General features: G+C 45.9%; 2 protein-coding genes across 16 annotated transcripts in view; one reads left to right on the top strand and one right to left on the bottom strand.

Moving 5' to 3' along the window:
• LOC120453305 (serine/threonine-protein kinase par-1) overlaps positions 1–11,804 on the top strand; it is a 46,772-nt gene extending 34,968 nt beyond the window's left edge. For 7 of the 15 annotated variants that reach the window (XM_039637952.2, XM_039637949.2, XM_044006390.1 and 4 more), the window contains 9 exons: positions 221–596; positions 942–1,199; positions 1,270–1,398; positions 1,773–1,902; positions 1,984–2,126; positions 2,536–2,592; positions 3,198–3,316; positions 6,897–10,971; positions 11,030–11,804. In XM_039637952.2, the coding sequence (XP_039493886.1) occupies positions 221–596; positions 942–1,199; positions 1,270–1,398; positions 1,773–1,902; positions 1,984–2,126; positions 2,536–2,592; positions 3,198–3,316; positions 6,897–10,971; positions 11,030–11,084 (5,342 nt within the window). In that variant the 3' untranslated portion in view covers positions 11,085–11,804. Of the gene's footprint in view, positions 1–220; positions 597–941; positions 1,200–1,269; positions 1,399–1,772; positions 1,903–1,983; positions 2,127–2,535; positions 2,593–3,197; positions 3,317–4,148; positions 4,429–5,533; positions 6,845–6,896; positions 10,972–11,029 lie in introns of those variants that run through there. The other 8 variants (XM_044006389.1, XM_044006391.1, XM_044006394.1 and 5 more) reach the window with 6 other exon arrangements.
• A 268-nt stretch (positions 11,805–12,072) lies between these two features.
• Positions 12,073–15,244, bottom strand: LOC120453307 (solute carrier family 23 member 1). The gene is made up of 4 exons (XM_039637962.1): positions 15,089–15,244; positions 13,550–14,169; positions 12,810–13,326; positions 12,073–12,746 (listed from the first exon to the last, which is right to left on the bottom strand). The coding sequence occupies exons 1-4, from the start codon at positions 15,119–15,121 to the stop codon at positions 12,195–12,197; spliced, it is 1,722 nt and encodes a 573-aa protein (XP_039493896.1). The 5' UTR covers positions 15,122–15,244; the 3' UTR covers positions 12,073–12,194.
• Positions 15,245–15,265: the final 21 nt, after the last annotated feature.

Raw genomic sequence — 15,265 nt, forward strand, 5'->3', positions numbered from 1 at the left:
CTTTCAAGAAGTAGTCTCGGCTTAACCCCCTAAAAGCACTTAGGCGCGCCTTAACCCACGAACTGCACTCCTTTGACAAGCCTCAATGACAAGTTACTATTGTTGTGTTTTCTTACTGTTACTGATGCTTTAATTGCTTACTTGTTCCTCTTGCACCATTCACCATGTACACATACGATTGGATTAACTTCAAGTAATTGTTGTACTCTTTAATCTGCAGCTTCACCGGGTGCCGAAGGACCTCCAACTCCCCCCGGAGCGGTCAAGACATCAACGGCTTCGATTACCCTGAAATCGGCCACCCTGCCGCGTCGCAAGATTAACGCCAAGGCGGAGGTCCAGCTGGACATCAAGCCGCGAATCCCGGAACAAGGAGCCCCACCCCAGCCGGCGATGCGTTTCAGCACCGAGATGCAACATCCGGTGGCCGATCTGCGCAGTGCCCCGCCCCGCGAGGGCCCCATCCCCTACAGCCCAATCAAGACAACGCTGCAGGCGAGGGCCACCAGTCTGGAGCCCAAGGAGCACGTCATCACCATCCAGCGACCGCCCACGCAGCACGCCTATGGACGCACCAGTTCCAACACAACCACGCGGTGAGTACGGGATAAGTGACGATGGTCATATAATTCGCACTTTATTGCCTTCATTCCTTATTGTCGCCTCGTAAAGAAGAATCCGATGTAATTGGTTAAATGGGGGTACAAATTAATGAGTTCTCGTATGACTATCCTTTTTATTCGGTATATTTGGAGATGAAAGAAGACACCATTTACAAAAGGATGTTCCTATTTTCTTTAGATATCTGTGAGATATTGTCAAAATTAAAAACCTATTCATACTCGCGTTAAATACTAAATCACCCTTCTATCGACGTCGTAAAGCCCTAATTTTCTGTGTAAGCCTATGATTGATTTTGCATGCTTCATGACCTTTTGCAGTTCCGGCTCGCTGTCACGGCAGTCGACGGTGGAATCCGAGTCTGAGGGGACCACCACGGCCACGAACATGTCGCAGGCCACCATTACGAGCACCTCGCAGCCCATCAAGAAGAGTCCGCGGGAGTTTATCATCCCGATTGCCGTCGAGGGTGGCGGCTTCATTACGCCCCGGGAACGCAGCGTGGAGCCATCGGAATCGAGCCACACCACCAGCAGTCGCTCCACGTTCACCCGCCTGCGTCCGTCCCGTCGCATTGGGTATGCTTTAAAGTTTAAGTTTCGCTTGGCCTGTGCGGATTTGCTCACTGAAATTTCATTTCGTATGCAGCTCACTGTTAAGCGAAGCCGGCTTCGATGAGGGCTCGCCATTCCAGAAGATGCGCACCACGTCGATAACCCGGGATGGCGTCAGCGGAGGAGCCGAGGAGGAGGCACGCTTCACCCCGCACCGACTCAGGTTTGTCCACATCCTTCACATCCGATTATCCCTATCTTTATCAGATAGCTTCTCCTCTTGCTTGCCTTCAAGGAAATTGTATTCGTTGTTGAACAGCTCAACCCAATTGGGATTAAATACTTCCTTTGACCGTTTAAAGTTATTAAGTTAAAATTCGATTATCTTTTATTTCAAATTAAACCATATTAGATTTATATATTTTTCCCAATTGTAATACATTTTCTTTGAGTGCACGACATGAATACGTAACAGGATTGCTAAATTGAATCTGGTTCGCACAGTTTTCTCCTCGCAGCCTCCCTAACTGCCGTTTGATTCGGTTATTCTCATCCTCATGCAAATCTTCTTTTTTCTCCTATTTGAAACACCCGCAGAAGCTCAAGACCTGTCAAGAAAATTAGTCAAGACAACGATTCGCAAAGCTCCAACGAGGAGGACGATGACGACGATGATGGCTTTGAGATACTCACGGCGGAGAATCTGTTCTCGACTTTGCTGCAGCGGGTAAGACGTCATCTGTCCGCCGTAATGTGGGCCATCTCTCATCCGGTGGGTGGTTACCCGTGCTCCTTTGCCCATTTCTAGGTGCGGGCCCTGACGAATCGCCTGAATGTCAACAGTGACCTGACCGTCGGATTCCCCAGTCATTCTAGTCGCCTGCTCACGGACATTTCGCGGCAGGCCCAAAGTCACAGTCCATTCTGGAGCCAGGGCAGTCCCTTTGCCAGGTGAGTGTGCCTCCTCAACGGTGGGGAATTGAGGTTCAAGTGGACCGGAGTTGGAGTTGAAGTGGCAACTAAAGTTGATTGCCATCCAGCCGGCTGCCCGTCAGTTAGTCAGCTTATGCAAACGTGTCACGGCACTGGCTCTAGTTAATAATTTCATTAAATTCTGCTGGAGTTGACTCTCCCGGATGGTGAGTTGACTAAGAGCCGGCTTTGGTGGGCCAAAGACGAGTGCCATTTGCTATTCAGCTTTAAGCCCTAGCCTAACCATTGAATGACTGCTTTAACTCCATCCACCAACATTAACTGCAAATTTGTTGTCCATTTCTTACATGCTGCCCTCCACATGCCTTCCATCTAACAATTCAAACAAAAAACTCACCAACCATGCTTAAACTAATTATTCGCAAAGTGTGCTTAGATCCCAAGTTAGTTATACTTATAGCGAAACGGTCGAGAAGAAGAAAGTGTAAGTACTAAGGCTCAAAACGACTTTTTAATTGGTCTAGAGCTCTTAACCCCAAGCTAAAAGTACAGTGTGTTCAATAGCCAAATTTTAAGGAATTTTTAAGAGTAAAAATAATGATAAATAAAGGAGTCATGTACGTTTCCTGAATTTTACTCGTTTCAAAAGAATTTTATCGCTTACTTGCGATATGAATTTTATATTTTGCCATTTAATTTCGAGTAAATTTGGTTGTGGCACTCACTGTACGTCGCCTTTAAGCCACCACAAATATCACTTCAGCCTCGCCCAATTAAACCGCCATCCATCAATCCATTCATCCAATCCGCCCAATACCTGGCTGTCTCTCACCTGCTCCTGCACCTCCTCCTGCTTCCAGGTGCGGGGAGCGCTGGCTGAGGGCCTTGGACATTACGGGGCGGCTGCGTCGTTGGCTGGGCCACGCCCCCAAATGCTGCCTGTAAGTTGGCAACGTGTAGCGTACCGTGTGTAATGTGCAAGTCCCTCGGCAGATAGTTCGATTAGCAGTGATGCATTCGCTGATGCATTGTTCTTACCTCACATTGTCCAACCGTTTCTACTATCCAACTATCTGATATCCTTCACAGCCGCCTGAACAGCAGCAACAGCAGCGGACTGGGAGCTCCGTGGCGGCACAGCATGTCCCGGGATCTGGGCAGCGACATGGAATCGATGTTCTCGCGCACGGGTGCCACGCTGCCAAGAGGTGAATATCACAGAATAAAGAGTAAATACCTAGATCAGTAGTGAGACACGCCAGTCAGAGCCGGAAAAGTGCCGGAAATCTGTTGCCGCATCAATGAAGCAACCACACAGACAAACCGAAAAGAAAAAAAAACAAATAGTAGAACTAAAGAAAAGCGCTGCAACGTATGCTACGTAAATAAGAGTACTTTCAATTTCAATATGCCTATATCGTATACTTAAACCTGTTTTATTTCAAGTAGTTTTTGATGTCTGCTAAACAAAACAAACAATCAACTGAACACAGATCACAGATCACCGATCAAGTGAATTACCTTGTTTAATTAGTCTAAACCTTACATATATTGTCCCACAAAATCCAGATAAAACAATAGCCAAACAACAACAAACACAACAATTAATCATAAGTGTCTACTGTAATTATCAAGTGAAAATGCCAATTAATACTTAAACAATGACAAACCATTATTTCCGTTGAAGACTATATTTATTTGATTTACTGTTTTTGTGTGCGCGCACAGTTCTTAATAGCATAATTCAGTCTCTATCAATATTCACTCTATATCTATCTCTATCCAGTGAACTATCTATAACTATATATATATATATCTAAATGCTGTCTGTCTTAGAACACCACTCTTTTGTTATTAACCCATAATGCCGCTGACGCTTACAAACCTAAATCTATTTATTGCTCTACAGAAAAAGCAAAATCCACCCCACTTCCTACTTTAACTTATGCACTATTTATTTATTTATTATTATTTACCCCTGTTTATAATTTGCCTTTCAAATTTTTGTTCTGCACTCATGCAATGATGATGAAAATAAAGTTACAATGCAAGGAAGAGCCAAGAATTTGTTAAGTCAATAAATGTGTAATCAAATCGTATTCAAAGTTCTGTATACCAGCGCAGTAACATATATAGAGAAATGCTCAAGCAAAAATATATATTCATGTATGGCGAACCCGAATCAGGCTTAACCCTTGACCTAAATGTTATTCGAATTGAGATGATGATGATGAAAATGAAAATGAAAATGTTGATGGCGACCTAAGGAGATTGTACTTATTGTTAACAATGAAATAAACTAAAGCGAATGAAACCAACACCTAATTAATTTACTACGTTTTGCAGTGAGAACAACCACATAGATGACAATAAAAAATACAATTCAAAATGAAAGAAGACAAAACCTACCTTTTTCTTATTTTATTTGAGGTGACAACTGAGATTTTGTTTTCGCAACCAAAAGAATTGTTCGATATATACTTTCTTTGGTAAATTAATTGTTGTACAGTTTTTTATGCAAATGGCCCCGCTACCTTAAATTTGTTTTAGTTTTACCAACTCGTTATATACAAATATATATATATTTTTTTGGATATATATATCTATCCCTCACCAACAATAAACAAACAAACTACAAGTTTTCTAATGCGCTAACCCAAAAACCAAAGACAAAGTTTCAAGTTGATTTTCCCAGTTCTTCTTATTTTTGATGTTTTTTATTAGTTACAAACAAAATTTGAGCCTGGAAATGCCAAAAGCCGAATAATCAGTAAACGAAATTAAAACCAAAATTTGTGTTGTACAAGAAGTTTATTTGTTTAACACCACTAAGCTCACACGCACACACATACCTGCCAATACAAATACATGCGCACCAACCTACCAACACACCCAAAGCTTCTCAATGTAGTTGACTCTGTCCACGCTGTTAAAAAACCGCCAACAAACCAGCTAAAAACCAACCAACCAACAACTAACTTGGCACTAAAAAAATTGTAAAAAAAAAAAAAAAAACCAAAAACAAATATTTGAGTTCTGGGCTTTTTTTTGGATAAATTGTTAATAGAGTAATTTGTAATTGTGATCCCAAAACGGCAATCTCTTTTGATGTGAAACAGAGTTCATTTATGGAGCAAACCCAAGAAAAAATGTCCAAAACTTTGAATACGATAATGTACAGAACTGAAACTCGCTCTCTCTCTCTCAGCTACTAATCTCAAACTTGTTACGTCATCATCATTCCATATACTGTAGAGAAATCCTAACCCGAAAGTCATGATCAAACGACATATCCGTAGTGAATCGTAGTTAGTAGAGTGTTATTTGAGTGATTTGCAATTCATCAGCCGATGATTCGATGTATTACAAATAATGATTTTATTATTGGCCGTTTACACACGTTTCGTACTTACTTTCGTTTACAGTTGGTTTAACTACTTTAACTACTACTACCACGCCCACAAAGCATGTTATAACCATTAACCAGAGTCCGTTCAGAACCGCCAACAAATCGCAACCGGGCCATTTCGCCACGGCCACGACCACGGCCAAAACGGTGGCCGTAGCCGTTGCCGGGGTTCCGAAGCAGCTAACAATAACCACCACGACCACCACCAACAGCAATTGCAGCAGTAACAACGCAAACGCAAACGCCAACGGCAGGAGCAGGCCGCCAACAGTCATCTCGGCCATAACCGCAACCACACCCCAGTTGGCCAAAACCACTAGCAGTAGCACCACCACCAGCACCACAACCTCTGGTCCAAGGAAGCCATAAGCCAAGCCAAGTGGGTGGTTGTGTAGGTGGTGCTGGGTGGTGCTGCTCCTATTAGACTGGCCAAACAACAAGTTCCATTTTTTATGTTGCCAAAATTCGATTAGCATATCTGTTCGTTGTTTAAATACTTGTTTTCACTTTTGCTACTTAATTGAAAAACTTTTTAATTAACTGACAGCCGAGCAGCTGGAATTCGACTTTTAACTGTTATTATATTTTTTAAAATTGAATGGAAAACCGTGTAATTTTTACTTAAGGCAGCAGTAGCGCAACCACATTCCCTCAGTACAATGAACATTGTATTATTGTGATTTTGATTTTAAAATTAATTTTAAACCTCAACGAGTTAATCATACTCCAGTCATTTTTACTCAAATCCATTCGCCTCAGTCAAGCAATTCCTCTAGCGCAAAAGCTTCAAGCATACCAACTAAGCAATACTTTTACTTTTACTTTATATCTAATACTAAAATCGGTAGATGAAAACTGAATACCCAAAAAAACTGATAACCGAGAACTAAACACTTAATCTGAAGTACCATAAAATATGAAACTATTTTTTATACCTACACCAAGTGAAATAAAACATGAAATCCAAATTGACCAGCATTTTTGTTACCGCCCGTTTTCGTATTCCTGCACGTAAGCTAATCCCAGTTGTTTTATGATTTTGTTAACCTTTGTTGGATGCTCGTAATCCTTCATCCTGCAAGTTTGTTAAGTGTTCGAGTTGAAGCTTCTCCGCTTTGATTGCGTCTCTGGAAAGTAATTCTTTTGGTTGCCAAAACGAAAACGAGAAAAGTTTTCAGATCTCTGGGGCTGATGAAGTGGGGCAGTCAATTAATCAATCAATCATTGTAATCGCCATGTAAGTAACCCTCAATAATTGAAATGTATCAGTTCACTTGGCAAGTAAGTGGAATTATTTTTAAATCATATAGACGTTCATTTCTTTTTCGATAAAAAAGGCCATATTATTATATTGTCTATGGCATCTTAACCATTCACAGGTCATCATCAAGGCAAGGGCAAGCCCAGCTCAGCTCCTGCCCAAGTGGAAAAGGGTGCCGCCACGGGCTCTTTAACCAGCACAGCGAACAGCGAGGAGCCCTTGGACCTGGCCGATTTGGATTTATCGAGACTGCGTCTCAGCAAGAAAGACCTTGAAACCCTGTCTAGCATAACTCCTGGATTGCCCAAGTGTTTCCAGGAACAGCTACTTGCAAAACTGCCACCCACTCAGGCTCGCAAGCTATCACGCACGCTGAGCGTCCAGACCAGCGCACCCAGTAGTTCCTCCACTCCCAAGGTGTACAAGCGCAGCCAAAGCGGCGGAAGGGGTTACCAGCCGGAGCAACAGCCACAGGAGGAGCTGGCCAAGCCACCGACCACTGACGCCCCCAAGACGACTTCAGCAAGTACAGCGATTTACAGGAGAAGCCTCAGTCGCAGCCAGGCAACCACGCAAAATTCTGGTCAGGATGCCGACAGCCGGGCTGCCCAAACGACTAAAAGCCGCAGCAGCAGTGTCTGTAGGGATGACTATGGGAAATCGTCACTCTGCAGCAGTAGCACTTACACCAGCGACATTAGCGAAAAGTACAAGTACTACTCGCCGTATCTGAGCAAGTCCAGCAATGTGAGTCCATCGATAGCTTCAAAGGATGCGCCAGAGAAGCGGTACAGTGGTGGACTAGGACGTCCGCCGAGTGGATGTCTCTCGCCTCCACCGCAACTGCCGCAAGTTGCTGCCACTGAAGGCACCAGTTCCTTGAGGGTTGGCCGTTCCTCGCAGCGTCGAATTTCTCGCTTTCTGCGGCCCGACTTCTTTGATGAGCCTAGGGATCGGGAAACCCAGAGCATGCTCAGGGAAATACGCGAAAAGTCTATCGATCGCCAAGATCAGGAGCAGACGCAGGCACAGGACTTGAGGCGTCGCAAGCATAGTTTGCCCAATGTGGAGCAAGCGGAGCAGCCGGCAGAAACGGCACCCATTAGATCCTCCATGCGCCATTCACGCAACAAGAGCATGGAGCTGTTTACAGATGCCGATTCAAATGGCCAAGTTAGCGATACTGTCAAGACACCAACATCCCGGCAACGAAGTGTTTCGAAGGCCCGAGAACTGGAAACGGAACTAGACAAACACGAACTGGCGGATAAAATCCTCCAGGAGCTGCAGCTCCTGTCCGCTGTAAGAAGCCAAAATGAGCAGGCTCTGGAGTCGGAGAAAACAGAAGAGACTTCCACTATTAAAAAGATAAAGAAGTTGAAACCTAAGGAATCCAATGAGTCAGAGGCAACGAAAGTTGCGTCCACGACTACCTCAAGTACCACCACTTTGGTGAGGAAGGTTAAGAAGGTGGTTAAGAAAACAGACGAGATCCCCAAGACACCGGGAACAGAGAATGCTGATCTCGCTGGCTCTGTACCAAAGGAAACAAAGTTGAAGAGACCCAAATCCTATCCCATGAAAGATGTGGGACTAAGTCTCAAAACCTCTACCGATCTCCCCGAACCGACAACATCACTGCTACCCACTAAATTACCCAGCAAGCTGCCTTCAGGCAACACCAATGAATCCGCAGTAGAACCAGCTCCTCGCGAGAGCCGCCTGATGAGACCGAAAAGCTACCCGGCCACCAAACTAGCCACGCCAAAAGAACTACGCAAGGTTACAAGAAGTGGAGTGGCCATACCCACAATAGCAGAAGCTATACCGACTCCTTCGGCTGGACCAACGCCCACTAGTTCCAAGTCCACTTCGGAGGAGAAATCACTGACGGCCACACCAACCGGAACTATGTCTGCCGTTGCAGATGCCAAAGATACAGTATCCTCTTCCAGCGACTCGCGACCCACGACCATTAAGAAAATCATTAAGGTGTCGAAGAAGTCCAAGCTAATGCCACCTACTCCAGTGACACCAACCACACCAAGCACCACAGCTACCACCACTGCAAACACAACGCCAGTAGAAAGCTCCAAGGAGTCGAGTCCGGTCATCAAGCCGAAGGAAAAGTCACCGGAAAAGAAACCCAGCAAGGGTTTGCTTTACGCTTTGGGACAGAAGTTTGAGAAACTACGAGACTCCGCCATGAGCAAGGAGAAAAAGACTGGCTCTACTGGAGCAGCCGCATCCTTGGCCTGCACCCAAAAACAAGGATCTCCCGAAGAACGCAGCTCTCCGGAGAAGTACAAGAAGATCCTTTCGGATACAGAGAAGTCCCAACCGACTGGTCTCTCTGAGGATAAACGGGCGGACAAGCGCTCCCGGTTTGACACCATGCTACGCTCTTTGAGGGAGAGATCCGTACCCAGGTCACAGCCCAATGGACGCGTGAGTCCCAAGCGAGCTGCCAGTGTGGAGGAGTTGCACGCAGGATGCCCAGAGGGGCAGGGAAAACAGGGCGGAGCAGTTAACAAGATGTTCGGAGGATTGTTGCGTCGCTTCGATAGGGAAAGCAGTGAGCAACGCCGAGTAAGGAGCACCAGATCAACCAGCAACATAGAAAGGCAGGTTCGCGAAGAGCAGGATCAGCTGCTGGACGCCTCGCTACCAACATCGCCCATCTATCAGAATGTGGTAAAGAGCACGAAGAGCAAGGTCGCTGCGACGCCAAACGGCGAAGAGAATTGCAATTGCGAAACAGCCTGCCCCGATTGCAGGCAAAACAAAGGACAGAATCTGACCGCCATGACCGCCATGACCACCAGCGTTGCTGCCACTAACACCACAACGCCGAGCAGCAAGGAGAAGCGAAAGGGCCTGATGCTTGATCTGGCCAGCACCAATGTGGCTGGCAGTGGTGCTGCCAGCTTGGTGACCACCGCCACCACAACTACGACAAGCGGAAGCAGTTATCGGGGATCGAAAACCAATCCGGCTTTGATCAATGGAAATGGAGGACTGGGCATGGGCATCTACTCGAATCTGCCACCCTATCCGGGAGCCATGAAGAGTGCCAGCTCCAACAATAGCTCCAGCCAGCAGTCCATGGAGAATGCCACCAACAATAACTCAACAAATACCAATAATAATTGCAGTTCGCAAACCTCTGGCTACAGAACCTCATCGGCACACGAGATAAATCGGAACAATCCGCTGCTGACGCCCTCCTTCGAAAACATTGCCAACTACTCCTCGGACTCAAGGAGCTACCAAGATGACTGCGCCTCCACCTCGACTTTCCTATCGCCCACCGAAGAGCCGGAGTTGTATTTCGACAATTGGTCCATATGCTCCGAGGACAACTACATGTTGCACGCTACGCCCTCGCCCACAGTCTCCCGGTTGTCAAGGGCTTCCCTGTCCTCGCCCACTCGCTGCTCCGAGAGCTCTGATCCCAACGAGAGTGTGATCGACAGGATTAAGCGGCGCAGTTTCTACAGTCGCTTCAATGAACAAAAGAAACCACGACGCACCAGCAGCATTGTGGGTCCATCGGCGGTGAGGGACTACTACCGGGAGCAGCAGGCGGCAGTTAAGGCACGCTCCAGTAACAAGCTGCATGCCTCGGACTTGGATCCACCACCAAGAGCTCATTCACCGGACATAGCCCAGCAGTTCTTCAGACCCCTGAAACTGAGTCCCGTGGGCACGGAGCTCAAGCCACCCGTTTACCGCTCCACTTTGGACTACTCCGCATCCTCGGCGGGGGCAACCAGCAAGCCGAGAAAGAGCTTGAATGACATTAGGAATACTTCGCCCTCTTTCCTCAGCAAACGTTACGAGACCACCGACTACAGTTCGGTGCCAATGCGGTACAAGAGCTCCTCCAGTTCGAGTCCGAGTAATGGAGCCATTGCCAGCGGCTACTATAACACCTACAATCCAAAGCGAAGATCTTCGTATACGCTCAATGGTAGTCTGCCAACAGCGACCAGCGGAAGCAGTGCAGCAGGAAGCAGCCACCTGGATGGTTACGCCACCTTGGGCAGGAGATCCCTTCGTCCATACGACCATCGAACGATGTCCCTGCTGGAGCCTCCGACCTCAAGCAGCAGTCGAAGTGGCGAAGGGGTCTCCTACCAAAGGCGAGAAGCAAGGACACCGGTTAGAGACTACACATCCAGCATTTCGCGGTGAGTTCAGTGACTTCCAGTAGGGATTATTGATCACATGTATGGATATGTATTCCAGCTCTGGATCGCGTTACCGCACTTCGTCGGCCACTCGCAGTCCAACAAACATTTGATGTACCACACCGCAGAATGGCTTCTGCATCTTCTGCTACTACTCCAAACGGAAGAAGACGAGTCCCGGCCACGGAATCGGTATCGGAATCGGGCACGGACATGGCCAGGCCATGAGCACGCCGCCCAACACCACAGCCTCATCGTCATCCTCGCGCGCCAGCAGCGGCGGCACCAAGAAGCAACAGCTTCATCCCGCCCCCATCCAAAACCATCATTACCACCACCAAAATGAACAGCACAAGTTCTAGACTGGAGCCCCGAGGTTCCCTACGATCCAATCCCCAGCTCCCAGATTCCCAATAACATTAAACCCAATACCAAATCCCACTTAGGCATAACGATTTTTGATAATTTTTTAATGGAACTTAGCCAAAGTTATACTCTAGTGCAGACTTTTGAACGCTGCCCTTAGTCGTAGGTTTGTTGTAGTTCGGATATAGCAGAGTTTCAGCCATAGATCGTGACTCAATAATGCACATTTGCATATATATACGATTTTCAAATGATTGTGCCTTGGTTCCTTCGGCGGTTTTAGATTTAGCCAATAGCCATAAAACGTTGATTTTAATCTGTAAGTGTGTAAGCGGAACGGAAGCGGAAGCAGAAACAGAAACAGAAACAGAGAAAGGGAGACAGGGAAACCGGAAGTGAAAAAAAGAGACGTGTTTCACAATATATGTATATGTATTTTCTATGCTATTTTTGTGAGGATACCTCGCGCCGAAAATGCGTTAAAATTTCTATTATATAAATTTTAACAACAATTTTTTTGCATTATACAGAACTGATGGATTGTTTTCAAGATTTGAATAGTGTTTAATAGCGACAACTTTCGTTTGCTAGGTCTATTGATGTTATTGCAAAATAATAGAAAATATGCGAATTGTAAGCGAAAAGGGAGAGTGTTAGGTAATCGTAGCAACAAACAATAAGCGAATTTAAAAAGCAAATTAACAGAAACACGGAACAAAAATAATACATCTAGAGTTTTGGGTAGAATCCGAATTCGAAGTTCAAATTGTAATTAGAGCGTGAGCACGAAAAGTGTTTTCTAAAACTAAATAAAAACCGAATCACCAATTGAATGGCTCTTATTTGCATAGACACGATCAGCTTTGCTTCTGGAGCTTGTAAGTCGGCATGAACGGAATATAGTAGGTCCACTTCCAGCGGCGAATCGCATCCATGCCAAGTGGAAAATCGTAGTCGGTGGCTGTGCCATCATTAACATTATCATCGCCCAAGGGCATCTCGTTCGCCCAGTCGATGAGGCCCCTCTCCTCCGGCGTTCCCGGGATTATATTGTCCAGCAAGCAGCCCAGAACTCCGCCCACAAGAATTGTTGTGCCCAAAAGCACCGATAACGTGGAGTCCACGGTCTTGTTTCCGGTGTCTATAGCTCCGGGGTTCTTCTGCATCCAGCGGCACAGTACCATCGGGAAAAATATGGAGAGCCCCAGTATGTAAAGATTCCTGGCCGATCGCAGATCCACATACTGCAGGGTGGATAGCCCGAAGGCTATAATCATGCCAAACATCACGCAGAAGATTCCTCCCACCACCGAGTCGGGAATGAGTATGAAGATGGCTCCAAACTTGCCAATCACCCCCTGGAGAACCATTATCAGGGCAGCCCACTGGATTACACGTCGCGATCCAATCTGAAATGAAGAAATAATATATTCCTCAACTTGAATTTCACGGTTTTCTTATATATTTCTTGCCTTGGTGACCCCGATGGCGCCAACATTCTCTCCAAAGGTATTGGTTCCATTTCCCGCTCCCCAGAGGCCGGCGAGGACAGTGCCCAATCCCTCGGTACCGATACCGCGATTGATCGCATGCAGCGGAGGCGAATGGGCGCCGGACATCTGTGACACCGTGGGATAGTAGCTAAGTGACTCCACCGTGCAGGCGAGTACTCCAGCCAACATGCCCAGCACGCCGGACAGCGTCACCGATGGCCAGCCAAACTGTCCCGGATACGGCACATAGAACCACTTGGCACTGGTCAGTACATTCAGGCGCACATCCGTGCGGGATGGATGTGACGGAGGAAAGACATCCGTGGCTGTCAGAATGCCGCACAGACCCCACATAATCATGATCGTGAGCAGGACGGGAAAGAGGCGGAACAACTGGAACTGGCGCACCTCTATGCCGTGACCCTTGCGGTAGGCCAAGATCGGCACGGACACATTCGACATTATTTGCGAAAAGAGTGTCAGCATACCAGTGGTTCTATAAGAAAATTTGCATGAACAAAAAAGATTAAAAAGCTATTTTTATAGTTTTACTAGAGCATTTGTAATTGGAAACTTTAGTCATGGGTAATCAAGTTAAATATATATTTCTTACGTAATAAATGCAATTAAATACTGTTAAAATAGACAGGAAAAACACATATTTAATGGGCCAAAAACCAGATATTGTGCTTTATGACTGTTCTATTAGTAGTACTCACCCCACGGCAATGCCCCAATGCTTGGAGGCGGTGTCCGCTGCGTGCTCGAAAAGCGTAAGACCCACCAGGGACACAGTGGGTACAATGGTCAATGGAGTTACATACTTGAGGATTTTCCCCACCAGACCAGTGTAGCCCAGGATAACCTGCACCATGGCGGACACGGCAATGGCGCCGGATAGCTCCCGCATACGCACTTGCCACAGTTCCTCCCGCTCAGCCTCGTCCATGGAATCCATCACGGCCTGCTCCGGGCACTTCCACTGCGGCAGAGCTAAAATGGCTAGGGTGGGCACCAAGAACGATATAGTTCCGCCCTGGACAATGGGCAAACGAACGCCCCACGTGGCCTGGAAGTAGGTAACGATGCCCGTGACGAAGATCATCGTAGAGATGATGATGCCCCGGTTGGCGTCCTCGTCGGACATGCACAAAGCCGGCGTCAGGATGAATGGTATGGAAACGATGGCTCCAATCATGGTCAGGTAGTGCTGGAATGCGAGGAAGATGCTCAGGTACCATGGGGGATTGTCGTTGATGGCGTAGAGCAGTTGCGGCTTGGGTTTCTCATTACATGGAGGCGTGTTAGATGCTTGAGAGTGGGACTTGGTCGCATGTGCCTGGAAGTTAATCAAATGAAAATTCAAATTATTCTTAGCTAAACACTGAACAAAAATATTATATATTGAACTTTAATGCCTTTTCCAAATTAGCATTTCCCTATTTGTAAAAGGATGATCAATGGGCATCGTACAAGTTCAATTGGTAACCATCAATTAATTTATATTTAAAACAAAAATCTTTTTTAATATAATTAATTGATATTATTGATCAGTGTAATTATATTTTATTAATGCAAATATCTATTTGTTTATGCTAATGAGCGCCTTTCAGTATCGGGCATAGAGATATTCTCGCATTTTATTGTATAATTGCAGAGTACGGATATTTCATTGTTTTATTTATGAGAATTGCTATTAAAGTTTTGAATTGATTAACATAACTATATGGCTGAACACGCCCCATGGAGGGAGGAATTTAATCTTAGCCCGAGTTTGACTGACGGCTCTGGTCTCCAATCGTGATTAATTGAGCGTTAGTATCAGTGCTGCGATCACGGGGCGCCGGTTTTTTCTCAGCTTGTTGAGATCAGTGATTTTAATCAGACCATAAATTAATAGCTGATGAGCTGTGGTACTTAATAAATCAGCGTGTGTCGGCTCCAACATTGTGGATCGAAAGGTATGCGCCGCATAAATATGACAAATCGTTTAGATCGACATTTAATCACTAGCTCAGATCGCTTAAAACAAATTGTGAATGAACTGTTAATTGCTGGGTGTTATCTCAACGTTTTAACCCTCAAAAACTCATATGTATGGCAGAGCGGCAACAATTAAGTGGGAAATGCAATTGAGTGAAGAAGTGGCTCGCAAAACAAAATCCGATAAAAATCAAAATAGGAACAGATCAATTGGGGGAATTGCTCTTACATAAAACCACGCGTTTAACTGTTATGCAAGGAAGCATTGGACTTACGGCGTCCTCGATGGTGACATTGTTCAGCTCCATGATCAGGCGAGCTCACACTTTATATCCGCCATAAACTAATTGGGCTAACCGCACGGAAAAGACTCTCGAAGAATTCCGCTGTACGTCCGATCGCGACGAAGTCCGGAGACTCAATGGCAAGATCTATCAATCGAAAATGAAAAT

The sequence above is a fragment of the Drosophila santomea genome, chromosome 3R (genome assembly GCF_016746245.2).
Source record: "Drosophila santomea strain STO CAGO 1482 chromosome 3R, Prin_Dsan_1.1, whole genome shotgun sequence".
In the NCBI taxonomy this organism is placed as follows: domain Eukaryota; kingdom Metazoa; phylum Arthropoda; class Insecta; order Diptera; family Drosophilidae; genus Drosophila; species Drosophila santomea.

Bases quoted from the DNA above. Each gene is read 5' to 3' on its own strand.
- LOC120453307 (XM_039637962.1), bottom strand. From the start codon at position 15,121: ATGGAGCTGAACAATGTCACCATCGAGGACGCC. The intron at 13,327-13,549 runs GTGAGTACTACT...ATTTTCTTATAG, and splicing joins CATTGGGGCATTGCCGTGGG to AACCACTGGTATGCTGACAC. The intron at 12,747-12,809 runs GCAAGAAATATA...TCTTCATTTCAG, and splicing joins GCGCCATCGGGGTCACCAAG to ATTGGATCGCGACGTGTAAT.